General features: G+C 37.0%; 1 protein-coding gene across 3 annotated transcripts in view; it reads right to left on the bottom strand.

The window, feature by feature from the left end:
- The window catches only part of abca7 (ATP-binding cassette, sub-family A (ABC1), member 7), a 98,880-nt gene extending 83,496 nt beyond the window's left edge, over positions 1–15,384 (bottom strand). For 2 of the 3 annotated variants that reach the window (XM_062028468.1, XM_062028470.1), the window contains exons 1-10: positions 15,255–15,384; positions 13,183–13,284; positions 10,773–10,866; positions 10,558–10,699; positions 8,974–9,098; positions 6,843–6,961; positions 4,384–4,581; positions 4,191–4,283; positions 3,804–4,026; positions 334–476 (exon numbers count right to left, since the gene is read on the bottom strand). In XM_062028468.1, the coding sequence (XP_061884452.1) occupies positions 334–476; positions 3,804–4,026; positions 4,191–4,283; positions 4,384–4,581; positions 6,843–6,961; positions 8,974–9,098; positions 10,558–10,699; positions 10,773–10,866; positions 13,183–13,248 (1,203 nt within the window). In that variant the 5' untranslated portion in view covers positions 13,249–13,284; positions 15,255–15,384. The remainder of the gene's footprint in view (positions 1–333; positions 477–3,803; positions 4,027–4,190; positions 4,284–4,383; positions 4,582–6,842; positions 6,962–8,973; positions 9,099–10,557; positions 10,700–10,772; positions 10,867–13,182; positions 13,285–15,254) is intronic. The other variant, XM_062028469.1, reaches the window with a different exon arrangement.
- Positions 15,385–16,702: the final 1,318 nt, after the last annotated feature.

Genomic DNA, 16,702 nt, shown 5'->3' with positions numbered 1-16,702 from the left:
ACGCCATTGACTTGTTTGTCGAATTTAAAATCGCTGTCTATAGTGACACACACACAAATACCTGCTTCCCCATCCTTATCCTTAGCCTTATCCTTGCCTTCGTCGTGGTTATCCAATCACAGGCCACAATCACAACCCATTTACAGCCTCACAGACAGTCAGAAATTATATAATTATATATTTTTTTAAATGCAAATTTTCCTCACTCCGCTAAAAACTATCTCTTTTAAAGGGAAACACAACAAGGGTTGCAAAACCCTGGTTTAAAACTATATTAATAAAACATTTGAAATAAGTTAGTACATTTTTCCAGATGGAGCCTTTTGAGTTTACCTTTTTCATAACTTGTTGAACTGCAGGTGTGTCAGGTGTGTACAGGAGTTTTCCAACTAAAAGAGGTTTCATTCCTCGCCATACAATGCTTGACAGAGGATTGGACTCCAGAGTTTGAATCAAGTTTCGACAAAAAGGTTCTTCTAGGGAGGAAAAACAGACAAAATTAGTCAAACCTTGGTTTTTGTACACTCTACTTTTAATTTGTATTATTCAGGTTTTCAGTGATAATGTTTGCCAATCAAGGAAACTAATGCTGTGAAAGAAGTAAAGGTGTTAATGAATGATCTAAGACAGTGGTCCCCAACCACGCATGACGCATTTGCTAATGGGCCGCACAGAAACTTATGTAATTTTTAAACTACCACAATTTCTCCGACTTAACTTTCGCCTGTCCCACTAAACACACCAATAGCTTGTTTATAGATGTATATCCTGATAGGAAGTTACCCTTTGTTATAGTGCATGGGACAATGCACATTAATGAACATATAAAATGTTAATATGCCAAATTGTAGCCAAAGGCTCATTTCCATCTGCAGTTCCCAACAGGGTCATTGTATATAACAGGGGTTCTTAATCTTTTTGACCTCGGTGCCCAACTTTTCCGCTACATAGGGTCCCGGGGACCACTCCAATATTAACACTGAATGAGTAATCTTACTCTTGATTTTGATCATATTCAAAAATTATATCTGACCTACTTACAGGTCACTACCTTGTCAATTGATATAAATGCATGTCAATCACAAAGATTATTATTAATTTAACAAATAAACCTTAGGGTTAGGTCAGGCTGATTAGAATAAGTACTTATCAAATAAACAATACATTTACATACAATATGTATTATGTTGTGCTATAATGAATAAGCTAAATAATTAATGAATATGTTTCTTAATTATACTAACACTAAAATTAAAGAGCAAATGAAAATACAGCTTCACCACTTAAGTCACAATGTTTGCGCTTAAGAAATGCTCTATGACATTAGCGCCAGACTTCTTCTGTTTGTTTTATAATGTCATTACTGCCACAAGTGGTGGAAAAGTGTCTTACAACTAAGTACCGATCACTTTGATTGATTGATTAATTGAAACTTTTATTAGTGGATTGCACAGTACAGTACATATTCCGTACAATTGACCACTAAATGGTAACACCCGAATAAGTTTTTCAACTTGTTTAAGTCTGGGTCCACGTTAATCAATTCATGGTAAAGAGCGCTAACTTGCTTGTGCATCATGTTCACCTGTTAGCTGGTAAAAGTTAATTCTAGATTATAAATCATGCCTCTCACCTGGATAGAAAAAGGTTGTGGACATAAACAGAGAATTTGGTCATCTGTGACATTCAACTTATGAAAGACACAAAAAGACACTGGTTTGCGGCACCGGCTTTTTATTTAACCCTTCGCAAGGATTATGACTGATTAATTCTTCATCTAACCAGCAAGATTCGAAGATCCCATTAGTTGGCATCCCAGTGAGAGCAGACATTGTACAGTAAGAGATCATTCTAATATATTTATCTCTCATGAAGTCTGCCATTAGTGTTGTTGTTGTTGTTGTTGAAGGAAAAAACGAATGTTGCGATGGGTCTATGAAATTAATGTGCAACCTTATGCTTAAAATAAGCAAAATACGTAAATATTACATGTTGTTATTGTGCCTGTTACTACATTACATATATACTTACAGCATGTATATAAAACATTGATGGATGTGTTTGGATGTTAACCTTTGGTACAATTATAAGATATCGTTTATCACTGGAGGACCAGACTAAACATTTTAAATACCGAGAGCAAGCCAGGAGGCAGGCATGCTAATAGTGAAGCTAACTGCTAAGCTAGCTTGAAAGAACATCAAGAAATGAGTGCTTACTCAAGTTTGTGTAAATGGAATCACGTTACAGCAAAAAGTTGTTAACAGGAAATTACCAAGTAGATTAATAATTAATATAGAGATAGGATAACATACCAATACCTGTTTATTGTGTCAGCATTGTCACAGTCAGTAGACAACAAGAGGATGGATCGATCAATAAAGGGTAGTAGCAGTATATGATAGCTACTAAAGCAGTGGTTCTTAACCTTGTTGCTGGTACCGAACCCCACCAGTTTCATATGCGCATTCACCAAACCCTTCTTTAGTGAAAAAAAAAAAGAAATGTTTTCAAATTCAAGAAAAAGTTATGATTTTTTACTGGTGCACAAAATGAACCGTGCATGAACATCACCTTGTTCAAAGAACAAAACCAACACAGTGCATGAACTCACAACAAATTACACACTTTACACACATTACCATGAATTGATTAACGTGGACCCCGACTTAAACAAGTTGAAAAACGTATTTGGGTGTTACCATTTAGTGGTCAATTGTACGGAATATGTACTGTACTGTGTAAACTGTACAGTTTCATATAATGTATTCTCTTCCTTTGCAATCTGCTAGTAAAAGTTTCAATTGATCAATCAAAAACCTGCAAATCAGATGGAAAATTAGAGGGAACATTGTTTGGGGGTATCCATAATACGCCGATAGGGAGAAGTTTTTATTTACACGATAAGTCGGATGTGTCTTTACCTCCGTGGTGGAGGCTCCGCCGAACCCCTGAGGCCGACTCACCGAACCCCTAGGGTTCGATCGAACCCAGGTTAAGAACCACTGTACTAAAGTGATTAGATTTACTCTATCTTCTGCTTTTTTGTTTGTTAAGGTTTACAAATTATTGGTATAATTCCCTGAACAAAGGAAGTCCTGTGTAAAAGAAAATACATGAGTAAGAGATAGTAGGTTTTGCTGTTGTTTAGTTATTGTGTACTATTGACTTTGTTTTGATCAAATAATTGTATGTAATAAAATACAACAAGGAACTAGATTAAATATGTGGTTGATATTGTTAAACTGTCAATAGCACTCACCATAAATACATTGAAAAATGTACAGTTAATACACTTGATCGGTATCAGTCGATCTAACTCATAGATGATCGGTATCAAAATCAGCAGCATAAAACCCTGATCTGATCTTCCTTAAGTAATAGTGATGCTAAATATTAATTTATCTATTTCAGAATCAGAATCACAAATTAGATTTATTGGCCAAGTATGTTTAATACACAAGGAATTTGGCTCGGTAAACTGCTCTTTTTTGTTGAAGGTAAGAAATAAAGAAAAACAACAACTACGAGAGAGCGCTTTAGTCATTTATATGTATTTTCTGCATGAAAAACTATAACTTATCTTTACAATATGTATTGTTCGTTCATAATTATGGAAATAATTCCCAGAACGAATTACTGACAAAAGCAGACGTTTGGGTGCTTTTAAAATTCACTTCGTTGATGATTCTCCTGTTAAAGGTTAAAAACATTACATTTTTATGTAAAATATTACAGACACAGGTTTTATCCTCTAAAAGTAAAAAGTGTCGGTTAATTAAGGTATCATCTCTTTTACTTACGGAAATCATGATGAAGGTTCTTGTCTTCTGGGTCGTTTTTTCCCAAGAACGACTTGACGCTGTCGTCTTCATACCAGTTGAGTGAAGGGATGGAAGCACCGCCAATAACGTTGTAGCCACACATTATATTTGAGAACGCCTGGAAACTGCGCCCGGGTAGAACTGTCTGATTCTCCAGAAAGACAAAGCGCAGCTCCTGCCTCATGTCTGTGAAGCTGGATAACTGAAGGTAATAGGAGTGGTAAGGATAAACAAAAAGGGCGTAAAACTTTTGGCCAGCTTTGCCCATGTGCAGATAGGGCTCCAGCCCCCCCGTAACCCTGACAGGGATAAGCGTTAGAAAATGGATGGATGGATGTCGGTAATACGGTGTGTGTGCGTTCTTACACTATCCATGATGATACTAAGATCCTGGGTTAAAGAGCCAATGGCTTTGTTGATGTTCATCAAGTCCACCATATTGGCCCGAAGAAAGTTAACCTGATAGGGGGTGGTGGAAGTGAATCAATAAATGCATGATATCCATTATTAAATATGCAATATATAACAAATGATTGATTTGTATTCCCCTTTTCCATACCGTGAACAACTTCTCGGGGTCCAGCTGAGAGAGAAAAAGTCGCTCAGCCTTGCTAATGACGTCAGCAGGCAGGTCACACAGCTGTTTTTGCAGATCAGACAGAGCTTCATCCCCTTCATCCACAGTCAGAAACTCTCTCAATGCATTTATATCGCACAACAAGTCCTGAAGCTTCAGCTGCTGTCCTACTCGAGAAGCCTAGAAGGGCCAAAGCATAAATTAAACAAAAGAAGTTAAAAGCAAAAAACATATATCCAGTGTTACCTCAGGATACGAGTGCCTCAGTTTACGAGTTTTTGGAATTCCGAGCTGTCTGTAAGCTAATTGTTATGCTTTGGGTTACAAGCCCCACTCCCTAGCATTAGCTTATAGTAAGAGACTGACATAACTTAGTTTTTTAAACCATGGGAATGATGAAAGTGAGAAGGGAAGAGTGAGAAAAAGAAGCGGATGATATTCATTGAAATAAAGAAAGAAATTGTCCAAACACCACCAAATTGGTGAAGCAGTTGCAGCGTAGCACTGCTTGTCTGCACTATACTGAAGCCGAATGAGTCGATAATGCAAATAATATATAAGCAGCTGTTATTCATTTATGAAAATACATAGAAGCTGTCGATAGTGTTTGATGGTAAAGCGGCTCAAAAAAGATACCACAGAAGTCTGCTCTCCAAGATAAATCCTGTTCATTATTAAAACGGAAATGCTGATTATCGGTCCTGCTCAACACCGACACCTATTTAATAATACCACCTTAACATTTGACAACCAAACAATTACACAAGGCGACTCGGTAAAGAATCTGGGTATTATTTTCGACCCAACTCTCTCGTTTGAGTCACACATTAAGAGTGTTACTAAAACGGCCTTCTTTCATCTCCGTAATATCGCTAAAATTCGTTCCATTTTGTACACTAGCGACGCTGAGATCATTACTCATGCGTTCGTTACGTCTCGTCTCGATTACTGTAACGTATTATTTTCGGGTCTCCCTATGTCTAGCATTAAAAGATTACAGTTGGTACAAAATGCGGCTGCTAGACTCTTGACAAGAACAAGAAAGTTTGATCATATTACGCATATACTGGCTCACCTGCACTGGCTTCCTGTGCACTTAAGATGCGACTTTAAGGTTTTACTACTTACGTATAAAATACTACACGGTCTAGCTCCATCCTATCTTGCTGATTGTATTGTACCATATGTCCCGGCAAGAAATCTGCGTTCAAAGAACTCCGGCTTATTAATGATTCCCAGAGCCCAAAAAAAGTCTGCGGGCTACAGAGCGTTTTCTGTTCGGGCTCCAGTACTATGGAATGCCCTCCCGGTAAAAGTTAGAGATGCTACCTCAGTAGAAGCATTTAAGTCCCATCTTAAAACTCATTTGTATACTCTAGCCTTTAAATAGTCCCCCCTTTTTAGACCAGTTGATCTGCCGTTTTCTTTTCTCCTTTGCCCCCTCGCCGGGTTATTCCGGTTCCGGTGACCATGGATGAGGTGCTGGCTGTCCAGAGTTGGGACCCGGGGTGGACCGCTCGCCTGTGCATCGGTTGGGGACGTCTCTGCGCTACTGACCTGTCTCTGCTCGGGATGGTCTCCTGCTGGCCCCACTATGGACTGGACTCTCACTGTTATGTGGATCCACTAGGGACTGTACTTAGAGGGGGGGTTACCCACATATGCGGTCCTCTCCAAGGTTTCTCATAGTCATTCACATCAACGTCCCTTGTGTGGGCTCTGTGCCGAGGATGTCGTTGTGGCTTGTGCAGCCCTTTGAGACTTTTGTGATTTAGGGCTAGATAAATAAACATTGATTGATTGATTGATTATTATTCCATCCATCCATCCATTTTCTACCGCTTGTCCCATTAATTCAAAAATCTACTGTAGTTGTTTGTAGCACATTTAATTGTTTTTTCATACAAGATTTCTGTTCTAAAAGTGTATTTTTCTTTTTAAAAGGCATGTTACGTGTCAAAATTGTGGTGTTCTGGTTGAGGCCAAGCCCGAATTAAATTGATTTATATTAATTTCAACGATGTATCCCAACATGAGTTTTTCGGAATACGAGCTGCGTCACAGAACCAATCAAACTTGTATCCCAAAATGCTACTGTACTATATAAATATAGTAGTGTCTACTGTATATACAATCATGGGAAACAATTAGGCTAACCTATTAAATATGTTGTTCTTTTATAAGAAATAGAAAGTAATAGTTGCTCTTCCTTCAAATTATATCTAAAAGTGATATAATTTCGCCACATTTGCACAACAAATGTACTCATTGAACAAAATATCAAAGATGCAAATTCCAATAATGAAACTGAAATGTATAACATCAGGCAGTAGAGAGACAAAGTAATAATTTATATAGAATGTAATCTCCTTGAAGGCCCTTTTTAATCCATCTGCTCTTAATTGATAAGATGCATCATAATGGATGATAAAATATGTCACCCGAAAATTGAGGCGAGCCTTTAGCAGCTGTTCAACAGTCGCTGAAGAGAGACCGGAGTTGTTGAGCAAATAGGTGGAAAATGTCTCGTTGGCTCTCAGGTAGTCTTTTAGTCGGTGATCTACAGTGGATCATAAAGAACAATAACTACAAGTTACTATTCTAAAAATACAACTTGTGAAACAGTAAATAGAGAGATAATACTAAATCTGAATGTTGGATCTGACGCTGAGGTAACACAAGATATATTTTATTTATTTAACATCATAACCTGTTATTAACACAGCTTCTCCCTTTGAAGGAAAACTAAGATGCCCATACAGAGAATTGATTTAGAGGGGTGTCTAAGTACTTTTCATCCATATACTGTTCTACAACTTTCACATGTATTTGCTCTAAAGACCACATTACCTCCTCTCTGAAACTAGACTTACTGATTATATTAAAAGTTATTTGACAATAACCTACTGTGGTGTTTTTAGACATCTTAGGTGTATCTCCTATAAATGAGTAGAACAGGGGCGCCGGAAGTTGTCAGACCCGTCAGCGATCCTGTTCTGTCTCCCCGTAATGTTTGTCTGCTCTTGAATGGGATTGTGCTGAAAATCTAAATTTCTCCTTGGGGATTAATAAATTAATTTCTGATTCTGATATTTCAGCAACTATTTTCATTAGTGTATCTTTTCAAGAGACAATATAAGTGAAACTGGGATATATATATACTGTGTCAATTAGGGATGTGCCAATCAAGCGGCCATGGATCAGTATCGGACAATTTTCATGGTAAAAGTATGGGATTGCCAATATCGATTAATGCCGATCACAAACGCCAATCCCCCCTGACTGATAATATTTATTTTGAGTCCACCGGCTGACAAGCAGCTAGCAGCTAATTATGTGTCTCCATACACAGTGTGTGGCCACTTCCTAAAGCTAATAATAATCACTGCCATTACAGCAAATAAACTGTTTTTCTTAGTATATTAAGTATCACTATTAAGTACTCATTGGCGTACAAGGCTAGAAAGGCATGCTAATAGCTAAGCTAACAGCTAAGATGGCCTGAAACACCAACAAATAAGTGCTTAGTAAAGTTTAAGAAGTGTAGATGGAAGCATGTTACAGCAGAGAGTAAGCAGTTATTAATAGGACATTAACAAGAAGATTAACAAAAGTCTAGAGAGAGAATAATATAACATTTACATTTATGTTTGAAAAGTATTGAGAGTAATCCCTCCTAGTGCCAGTTGTAATAATGCTATTGAGGATGCCCCATGTTGCGCTCTTATTGTTTTTGTTCCGGTCTAATAATTGACTGTAATATTCTTTTCTACATGTCCGTAGTATGAGAATTAGCTTGTTTTTATACTTTTTGTACATATGTTCTACCTCTGTAGTTCTTTGTGCTGTAAACATTCTATCTAATGTATTATTCTTATTACAAGCATTTTTTAATCCTTTTGTCATCCATGGTTGATTGATATTTTTCTGCTTTCTACTGATATGCTTCAACATCATTTTGATTGTACACATTGTCCCAATTTTGCATTTTTAGCTACTTTTTGAAGGCAGTCATACTCTTCTCTGTGCATAGTCTTCGAAATTTATTTTTGTCATCCGTGTTCTTCTTGTAGTTTCTATCATATATTATGAAAAGTAGCAGATGATCATTAATATCGATTATATGTAGACCACTTGTAGTGTTATTATCAAAATCATTGGGAAAAATATTATCAAGAAATGTGGCACAGTGTACTGTGATTCTGCTTGGCTTTGTGGTTTTAGGATATAAACTCAAGACTATACATTGTATCAATGAAGTCATCATCATGTGGCAGATAGCAGTTTTGTTTAGTTGTTGTGTACTATTGACTTTGTTTTGCTCAAACATTTGTATGTAGTAAAAGAGAATAGGGAACTAGTTTAAATATTGTGTTGATAATGTTAAATTGTCAATAGCACTCACAATAAGTAAAGAGAACAAATTACAGTTAATTAATACATGTGATCTGTATATGTATTGGTATCAGACGATTTCACTCATGGATAATCAGCACCAGAATCAGCAGCATAAATCCCTGATCAGAGCATCCCTAATATCAATGTATTCTAGGATTAAAAAAGGAATAGTACTTGGCCAGAATCCAGGTTCTTTTGCCAGGCTCTGGATGCTTTTTGTCAGATCCTGCAGGCTTGACGATCTCTGCTTGGCAACCCGAGACAATAACGTCTGTGCATCCACCAAGACACGAGAAATTCTGTAGGGGACAATAAATGGGAGAATAAATACTTGTACACACAGTTATACCTTAACTATAATTAACTTCCCAACTACAGTAGGCATTGGCCAGTTTGAATGGCGGTCCATGGCATTGCTCAAAACCGCCGTAGACCGCGTCCCAATGATGGCCGGAAGCCTTTTTCAATATTTTTTTTAAACATGGCGCAAACGCAGATTGGCACGGTAGTACCAGACGCTTCAGGTTGTGGGCTGCAGCGTAATATAATACGACCCCTTCCCTATGGAGGGTTAAATGGGACCAAATTAAACTAATGAATTAATTGTAAAATAATTATCTAAATGTGTCATTAAAAATTACAATTTGAATTAAATAATAAAATGTATTATTAAATGTGTCATGAAATTATATAATGTATAATCATATTTAATCATCTTATTTATCTATTTCATGGTTTACTGAAATCAATAACACAATTATCTAAACCATTAAATTATTTAATAAATCATGAAATATGACACATTTGTATTAATTTCCAATTAATTACATATTTAAAAAAATATTTAAACATTTATGTTTCATTTATTTGATTTACTTCTTTCATGATTTCATTAAATACATCATTAAATCCACAATAAAATACAATTATCAAAAAGTTAAATGTATTTTACATTAAATAAATCAATGCCAAATTTAATAACAAATTATTTTATTTCCATCCATCCATCCATTTCCTACCGCTTGTCCCTTCTGGGGTCGAGGGGGGTACTGGAGCCTATCTCAGCTGCATTTGGGCGGAAGGTCGGAAGGTGGGGTACACCCTGGACAAGTTGCCACCTCATCTCATATCACATTTATTTATTTAATTCCAATCATACTTAAACCAATAACACATTTAAGTAATTATTTAAAGATGTATTTATTTTTGTCCCCAGGCACATAGCTCTGCATGACTTATGATTATTTAGGGGACAAGACCCCTAAAGAACTGCACTTTATTTATCATTATTTAGAAATAACTGACTTATTTTTGTTATCTATTTTTAATACCTATGTTCCACTTTCATCATGTTTTATTAGAATGTGTACATATCAAAGTGACTGCTCAAATGAAAAGTTATTTTTTTCGTCTTTTCAATAAAGACATTTAAAAAAACAGTTCAGTGCTATAATTATAATACCATAACCATACCGTGATATTTTTGCCTAAAATTATCATACTGCCGGAGATCAAAACGATCCATGCTTAGTCTCAACTGTTCACTTGAGTCTACATTTTGCAAAAAATCGTAACATTAAAATTTAAAAATTAAGCACAGATGTTCAAACTGATCATTAATGCCATTGAATAAGGCTGACCATCAACGCATGTTTTGTGTTTGTTAAATGTCAATGTTTGGGGAACACTTATAGATTTAAGTGGCGCCGCATGCAGTGCCAACCACTCTGTCCAGGTTTGGACTTTCCGTCAACCTACATGGCTTTGTCAAAGTTGCCAGCATGACCTGGAGTTTCTCCTGGCGTCAGTTGGCTCAAGCAGGGATTGTGGATGTTGCAGATCATACCTTGAATCCAGGGCAAGGTTCCTGCTGATGGCAAAGCTTTGTTTGGAAAGTGACCTAAAAAAAAAAAAAAAAAATTATACAAGGCAATATTGGCCAAAAAAAGAGGTAATGACGTAATAATACTTACACTGTCCCTGTTTGTAAGGACGATTTGAATCACGAACAGCAATGAGGATGACAAAGAGAAAGAGGGGCCAGATGATCTCGATGATCAGTTGAATCTGAATGGGGGACAGAACGTGTGTGTAATGTTCAATGATACGACCTGCAGTAGTATTGAGAGCCACAACCCCAGCACCTTAACATGGCAACCAACTGTATTTGTATCAAAATTCAGGAGTAAACGACAAGAGCAGACGGGAACAAACATCCTAACGCCTCCCAACAAAAATGATCCAAAACCAATAACACACACAGTAAATGCTATAAAATTAGGGATAAAAAATTAATCGGTCACTGATCAATAATCGGGCGATTTTTTCCCAAAAAATATGTGATTGCCATTGGTGATTATTGCTTTATAACGTTGATCACAAACCCTCTGGCTGAGACCGTGTCTATTTTTAAGTATCACTGGAGGGCAAGGCTATAAACATGTTCCAAACCGAGAGCAAGCAGAAGCAGGCAGGCTAATAGCTAAGCTAGCTAGAAACAACGGGATAACCAAGTGCTTAGTAAAGTTTAAAAAGTGTTGCTGAAACCACGTTACCACAGAAAATAATCAGTTATTAACAAGTAATTAACAAGTAGATGTATAAGTCAGTACTGACTGATTAATAAATCAGTCAGTACACGACATGTGAGAGGGCGGATCAATCCATAAATTGGTGGCATCGACAATAAGGATACTGTCAGTATATGATAGATACTAAAATTATTAGATCAATATTTTTATTTTCTACAAAAAAATATATGTATTTCTTGTATGAACAAATTCAAGGAATAATTTCCAGGACACAGGAGAACGACTATGAGGGCAAAATTGATTTAAAGAGTATCCATCTATCCATCTTCTACCGCTTGTCCCTTACGGCAGTGGTGCCCAACCACCGGGCCGCGGCCCGGTACCGGCCCGTGGACCAATTGGTACCAGGCCGCACAAGAAATTTAAAAAATAAAAATAAAAAATAAAAATAATAATATTTTTATTAAATCAACATAAAAACACAATATATACATTATATATCTATATAGATAAATACAGTCTGCAGGGATACACTCCGTAAGCACACATGATTGTATTTCTTTATGACAAAAATAAATAAATAAATAAATTTAAAAAAATATATACCATCCCCCCCCGGTCCGTGGGACAAATTTTCAAACATTGACCGGTCCGCAGCTACAAAAAGGTTGGGGACCACTGCCTTACAGGGTCGCGGGGGTGCTGGAGCCTATCCCAGCTGCACACGGGCGGAAGGCGGGGTACACCCTGGACAAGTCGCCACCTCATCGCAGGGCCAACACAGATAGACAGACAACATTCACACTCACATTCACACACTAGGGCCAATTTAGTGTTGCCAATCAACCTATCCCCAGGTGCATGTCTTTGGAGGTGGGAGGAAGCCGGAGTACCCAGAGGGAACCCAAGCAGTCACGGGGAGAACATGCAAACTCCGATTTGAAGAGTAATAGATAGTACTTTTATTTTATTTATTTATTTTTCTTCAGTTACGATGTACTATTGAATTTGTTTTGGTCAAACAATTGTATGCAATAAAAAAGAAAAGTGAACTAGTTTAAATATTGTGCTGATATTGTTAAACAGTCAACAGCACTCACTATAAATACATTTAAAAAATGTGTTAATACACGTGATTTGTATTTGTATTGGCCGACTTCACTCACGGTCGATCAGTAATTGTCAGCATAAATCCTTGATCAAAACATCCCTACATAAAACAATTGCAATGGGGAAAATGCTGCAATATTATAAATGCTGCCAGATCAAAAAACAATGCAAAAGAAAATGTTTCAAATGCCATAGTCATAAAAAAACTCCAAATACAACTCCATGAGATAAATGCTGTAAGTTCTCAGAACAAAATTGATTTTTTTTAAGCTATGAGGGGAACGATACTTGAGGGATATCCGTCTTTAAAGACCTGAGCGGGGATGCCTTGAAGAAAGTTGTCTAACTGTTAAAGAGGCAATGAAAGAGTAAATGTTCCTTAAAGGGGACCTATTATGCACAACCAACTTTTCTTACCTATATTGGTACCTGTTTGTGTGTATTTAGGATCTGCAAAACGCCCAAACATGTGAAATCAAACTATGGAGACATGGTGGAGATATTTAGGAAACTACGGATCCAGCCCGCCAGCGTCCAAAATACGGCCAGCGGGAAGTCCCAAGTTAAAAATATATATATATATATTATTTTTTAATTTTTTAAATCTATCCTTTCAAATCCATTTTCTACCGCTTGTTACTCTCGCTGTCTCCGAGCCACTCAGGCCAATCATATTGTGTAAAAATGCTGTGAATCAACAATCATTCATTTTGTGAAGACAACAAAATAAAAACAACAGTACCTTGTTTCTCCTGCGGAAGGTGATGTTCTTCCACAGCAGGAGGACAAGCTGACGAAAAAAAGCCATTCCTCTCAACCGCTACTTAACCATGCGGGCATACAGCTGCAAACACAACAACACTTTGTGAGAAATGTTCATCCTTACCTAGATCATAGTGCATATTTCATTCAAATTCAATACTGTAACCCACAACTGTAACCATGATAGTTGTGGGAAATAATACATTACATATTCCAAACTGTTTACATTTCATTTTTAAGACTGATAATACATATTTCTCACTTTGAGTCATCTGATTTTTTATTAAAAATCCTGAAATGGAATAGTAATGGAATCAATTTAAATCTTTACCCCTATGGAAGTAGAATTGTCTCACATCAACTTATACCTGTATATATCAATATGATATTATTACATATGCATATATTAATAAATATACAAATACAAATGTGATATACAAATAAATAATTTGTATAAATAAACGCGTATTTGTAAATATATTTTTGAGATTTGAAAATATATACAAATACAATTTATAGATATAAAAATGTGTATAAATAAACGTGTATTTGTAAATATGTTTTTGAGATTTTAATATAAATATACTTGATTTTGTGTTAGTATTTGTATTGAATTTGCATATGTGGATCGCATTTTTGCCTTTGTGTCGATGAGACATTCCTACCACAAACCAGATGCACAAATAAATGTGACCTACACACTCCCCTGAACAACCAGCAGAGGGCACTTCAGCCAGAGCGGTCTGGGTCACAGAGCATTATATGCAAAATGCCCGGAGTTCTCCGCACAAAAACAATCCACGTCTTTACAGAGCGAACGCACAACGGGCCTGAGCTTGCTAACGTTAGCTTTGTATTAGCTAATGCTAATTTATCCAGTTAATCTGAAAGACTGTGCCAGCTGCTTATTTTATTGTATCAATGCCGTTTAATGACCTTGTCCCGATGTAGATACTGATCTATTATCAGTGCAATGTGTGTCAAATCATCATCATACATCAATCATCATATGACCCTCCTTAGTGTGCCTCTGATTGGCTCGCCAGTGTCTGACCATGTCTATGACTGAGACCGCTCTGGCTGCAGTGCCCTCTGCTGGTTGTTCAGGGGAGTATGTAGGTCACATTTATTTGTGCATATGGTTTGTGGGAGGAATGTCTCATCGACACAAAAGCAAAAAAGCGATCCACATATGCAAATTCAATACAAATACAAATACAAAATCAAGCATATTTATATTCAAATCTCAAAAATATATTTACAAATACACTTTTATTTATACAAATTCTTGATTTATTTGTATGTCACATTTGTATATTTATAAATTTTATTTGTATATTTTCAAATCTCAGAAATATATTTACAAATACCCATTCATCTATACAAATTATTTATTTATTTGTATATCACATTTGTATTTGTATATTTATTAATATATGCATATATATTAATATCATATTGATATGTATAAGTTGATGTGAGACAATTGTACTTCCATATACCCCAGCTATGTTGTAATCAAACTACACGTTTGAGTATATGTTATTTAAGATAAGGTAGCTTTATGAGGACACTGGGATCTGCTCAGGACTTACAATCCTTAGATCTTCCTGAATGTAATCCTCTTGATCCCTGCAGACTTGGATTTTGCTGTGAGCTTCTTCAAACTAAATAAACTACTGTAGAAAATGGAGGGATGGGTGGATTTTGCTACCGTATGCTAATTAATAACCGGACATAAGGGTTTGCATCAGGTCAAAGCAATGACGAGGGTGTTGACAAGCACATCGTAAGTTGTTAATTACAACTAAAATAAGTGGTGACGACATTATGTTGGAGTTAATGGATCAGTTGTCTTGTTTTGGAGTTAAAATGGAAAAAGTCAGGGGTCAGTTCTTCTCTGTTGTTTTTCAAAGGACCCCAACAGCCAGTAAATATCACATGAATACACCGAGCTACTCATTGAATATACACACTTCCTGTACAGCATGATAACAACTATACACGCAAGAACCTTGTTCACCAGAGAGTTGAATACATGTTAATCATTACCTTTGAAGATTAGAGCGGTCATTCGCGGGGTTTCAAGCATTTTTAAAGCTCTTTTACCCGGAAGTGTCCCATTCAACGTGCTGTTTGTAGCTACAAGACAAGAACCTTAAGCCCTGCCCCTAGATGACGCTGATTGGTCAAACCGGTTGCATACCCGGAAGTTGTTACAGAAGCCGGGTAAGGAATGTAGAACACCATTGCAGTTTTGCACGGCGACAGTCTGTAGGTCATGTGTTTTTCAACCACTGTGCCGTGAGATACAGTCTAGTGTGCCGTGGGAGATTATGTCATTTCACCTAATTGGGTTAAAAATATGTTTTGCAAACCATCCATCCATCCATCCATCTTCTTCCACTTATCCGAGGTCGGGTCGCGGGGGCAGCAGCCTAAGCAGGGAAGCCCAGACTTTCCTCTCCCAGTAGTTATAATCCGCAAATGTGCCATTGTTGAGTGTCTGTGCTGTCCAACCAAGGCACATTTTTTGCGTTGAAAAAATCCGGAGGCACACCCCCAGCAGAAATCATTAAAAAACGAAACTCAGTTGACAGTAAAAAGTCGTTCTCGTAATTGTTGGATATGACTTTAAACCATAACCAAGCATGTATCACTATAGCTCTTGTCTCAAAGTAGGTGTACTGTCACGACCCGTAACATCATGCTGTGACTTATTTAGATTTTTTTGCTGTTTTCCTGTGTGTAGTGTTTTACTTCTTGTCCTGCGCTCCTATTTTTGGTGGCTTTTTCTCTTTTTTTTGGTATTTTCCTGTAGCAGTTTCATGTCTTCCTTTGAGCGATATTTCCTGCATCTACTTTGTTTTAGCAATCAAGAATATTTCAGTTGTTTTTATCCTTCTTAGTGGGGACATTGTTGATTGTGGACGCCGTCTTTGCTCCACAGTAAGTCTTTGCTGTCCAGCATTCTGTTTTTGTTTACTTTGTAGCCAGTTCAGTTTTAGTTTCGTTCCACATAGTCTTCCCTAACCTTCAATGCCCTTTCTAAGGGGCACTCACCTTTTGTTTATTTTTGGTTTAAGCATTAGATACCTTTTTACCTGCACACTGCCTCCAGCTGTCGTCTGCATATTGTGATCACGACAAACCATCGTCGTCGTTCCCGACACCTACGAAGCAATTAGCTACCTGCTGCCACCTACTGATATGGAAGAATATTACACAGTTACTCTGCTGAGCTCCAGACAGTAGACACTCAACAACGGCACATTATTTGCGGAATATAATTACTGGTTTGCAAAAAATATTTTTAACCCATTTAGGTGAAATTACATAATCTCCCACGGTACACCAGACTGTATGTCACGACACCCCAGTGTGTCGCGGCACAGTGGTTGAAAACACTGGTCTAGAGCTCAGCAGCTAATTGCTACTTTTGGTATGAACGTGCAACACTTCACCAAATATCGTGCACACGCCTCCTTTTTCCGCTAACA

Source organism: Entelurus aequoreus, linkage group LG19 (assembly GCF_033978785.1).
Source record: "Entelurus aequoreus isolate RoL-2023_Sb linkage group LG19, RoL_Eaeq_v1.1, whole genome shotgun sequence".
Lineage (NCBI taxonomy): Eukaryota > Metazoa > Chordata > Actinopteri > Syngnathiformes > Syngnathidae > Entelurus > Entelurus aequoreus.
The sequence above is the reverse complement of the archived record's forward strand: the minus strand, read 5'-3'. Positions and strand labels throughout refer to the sequence as shown.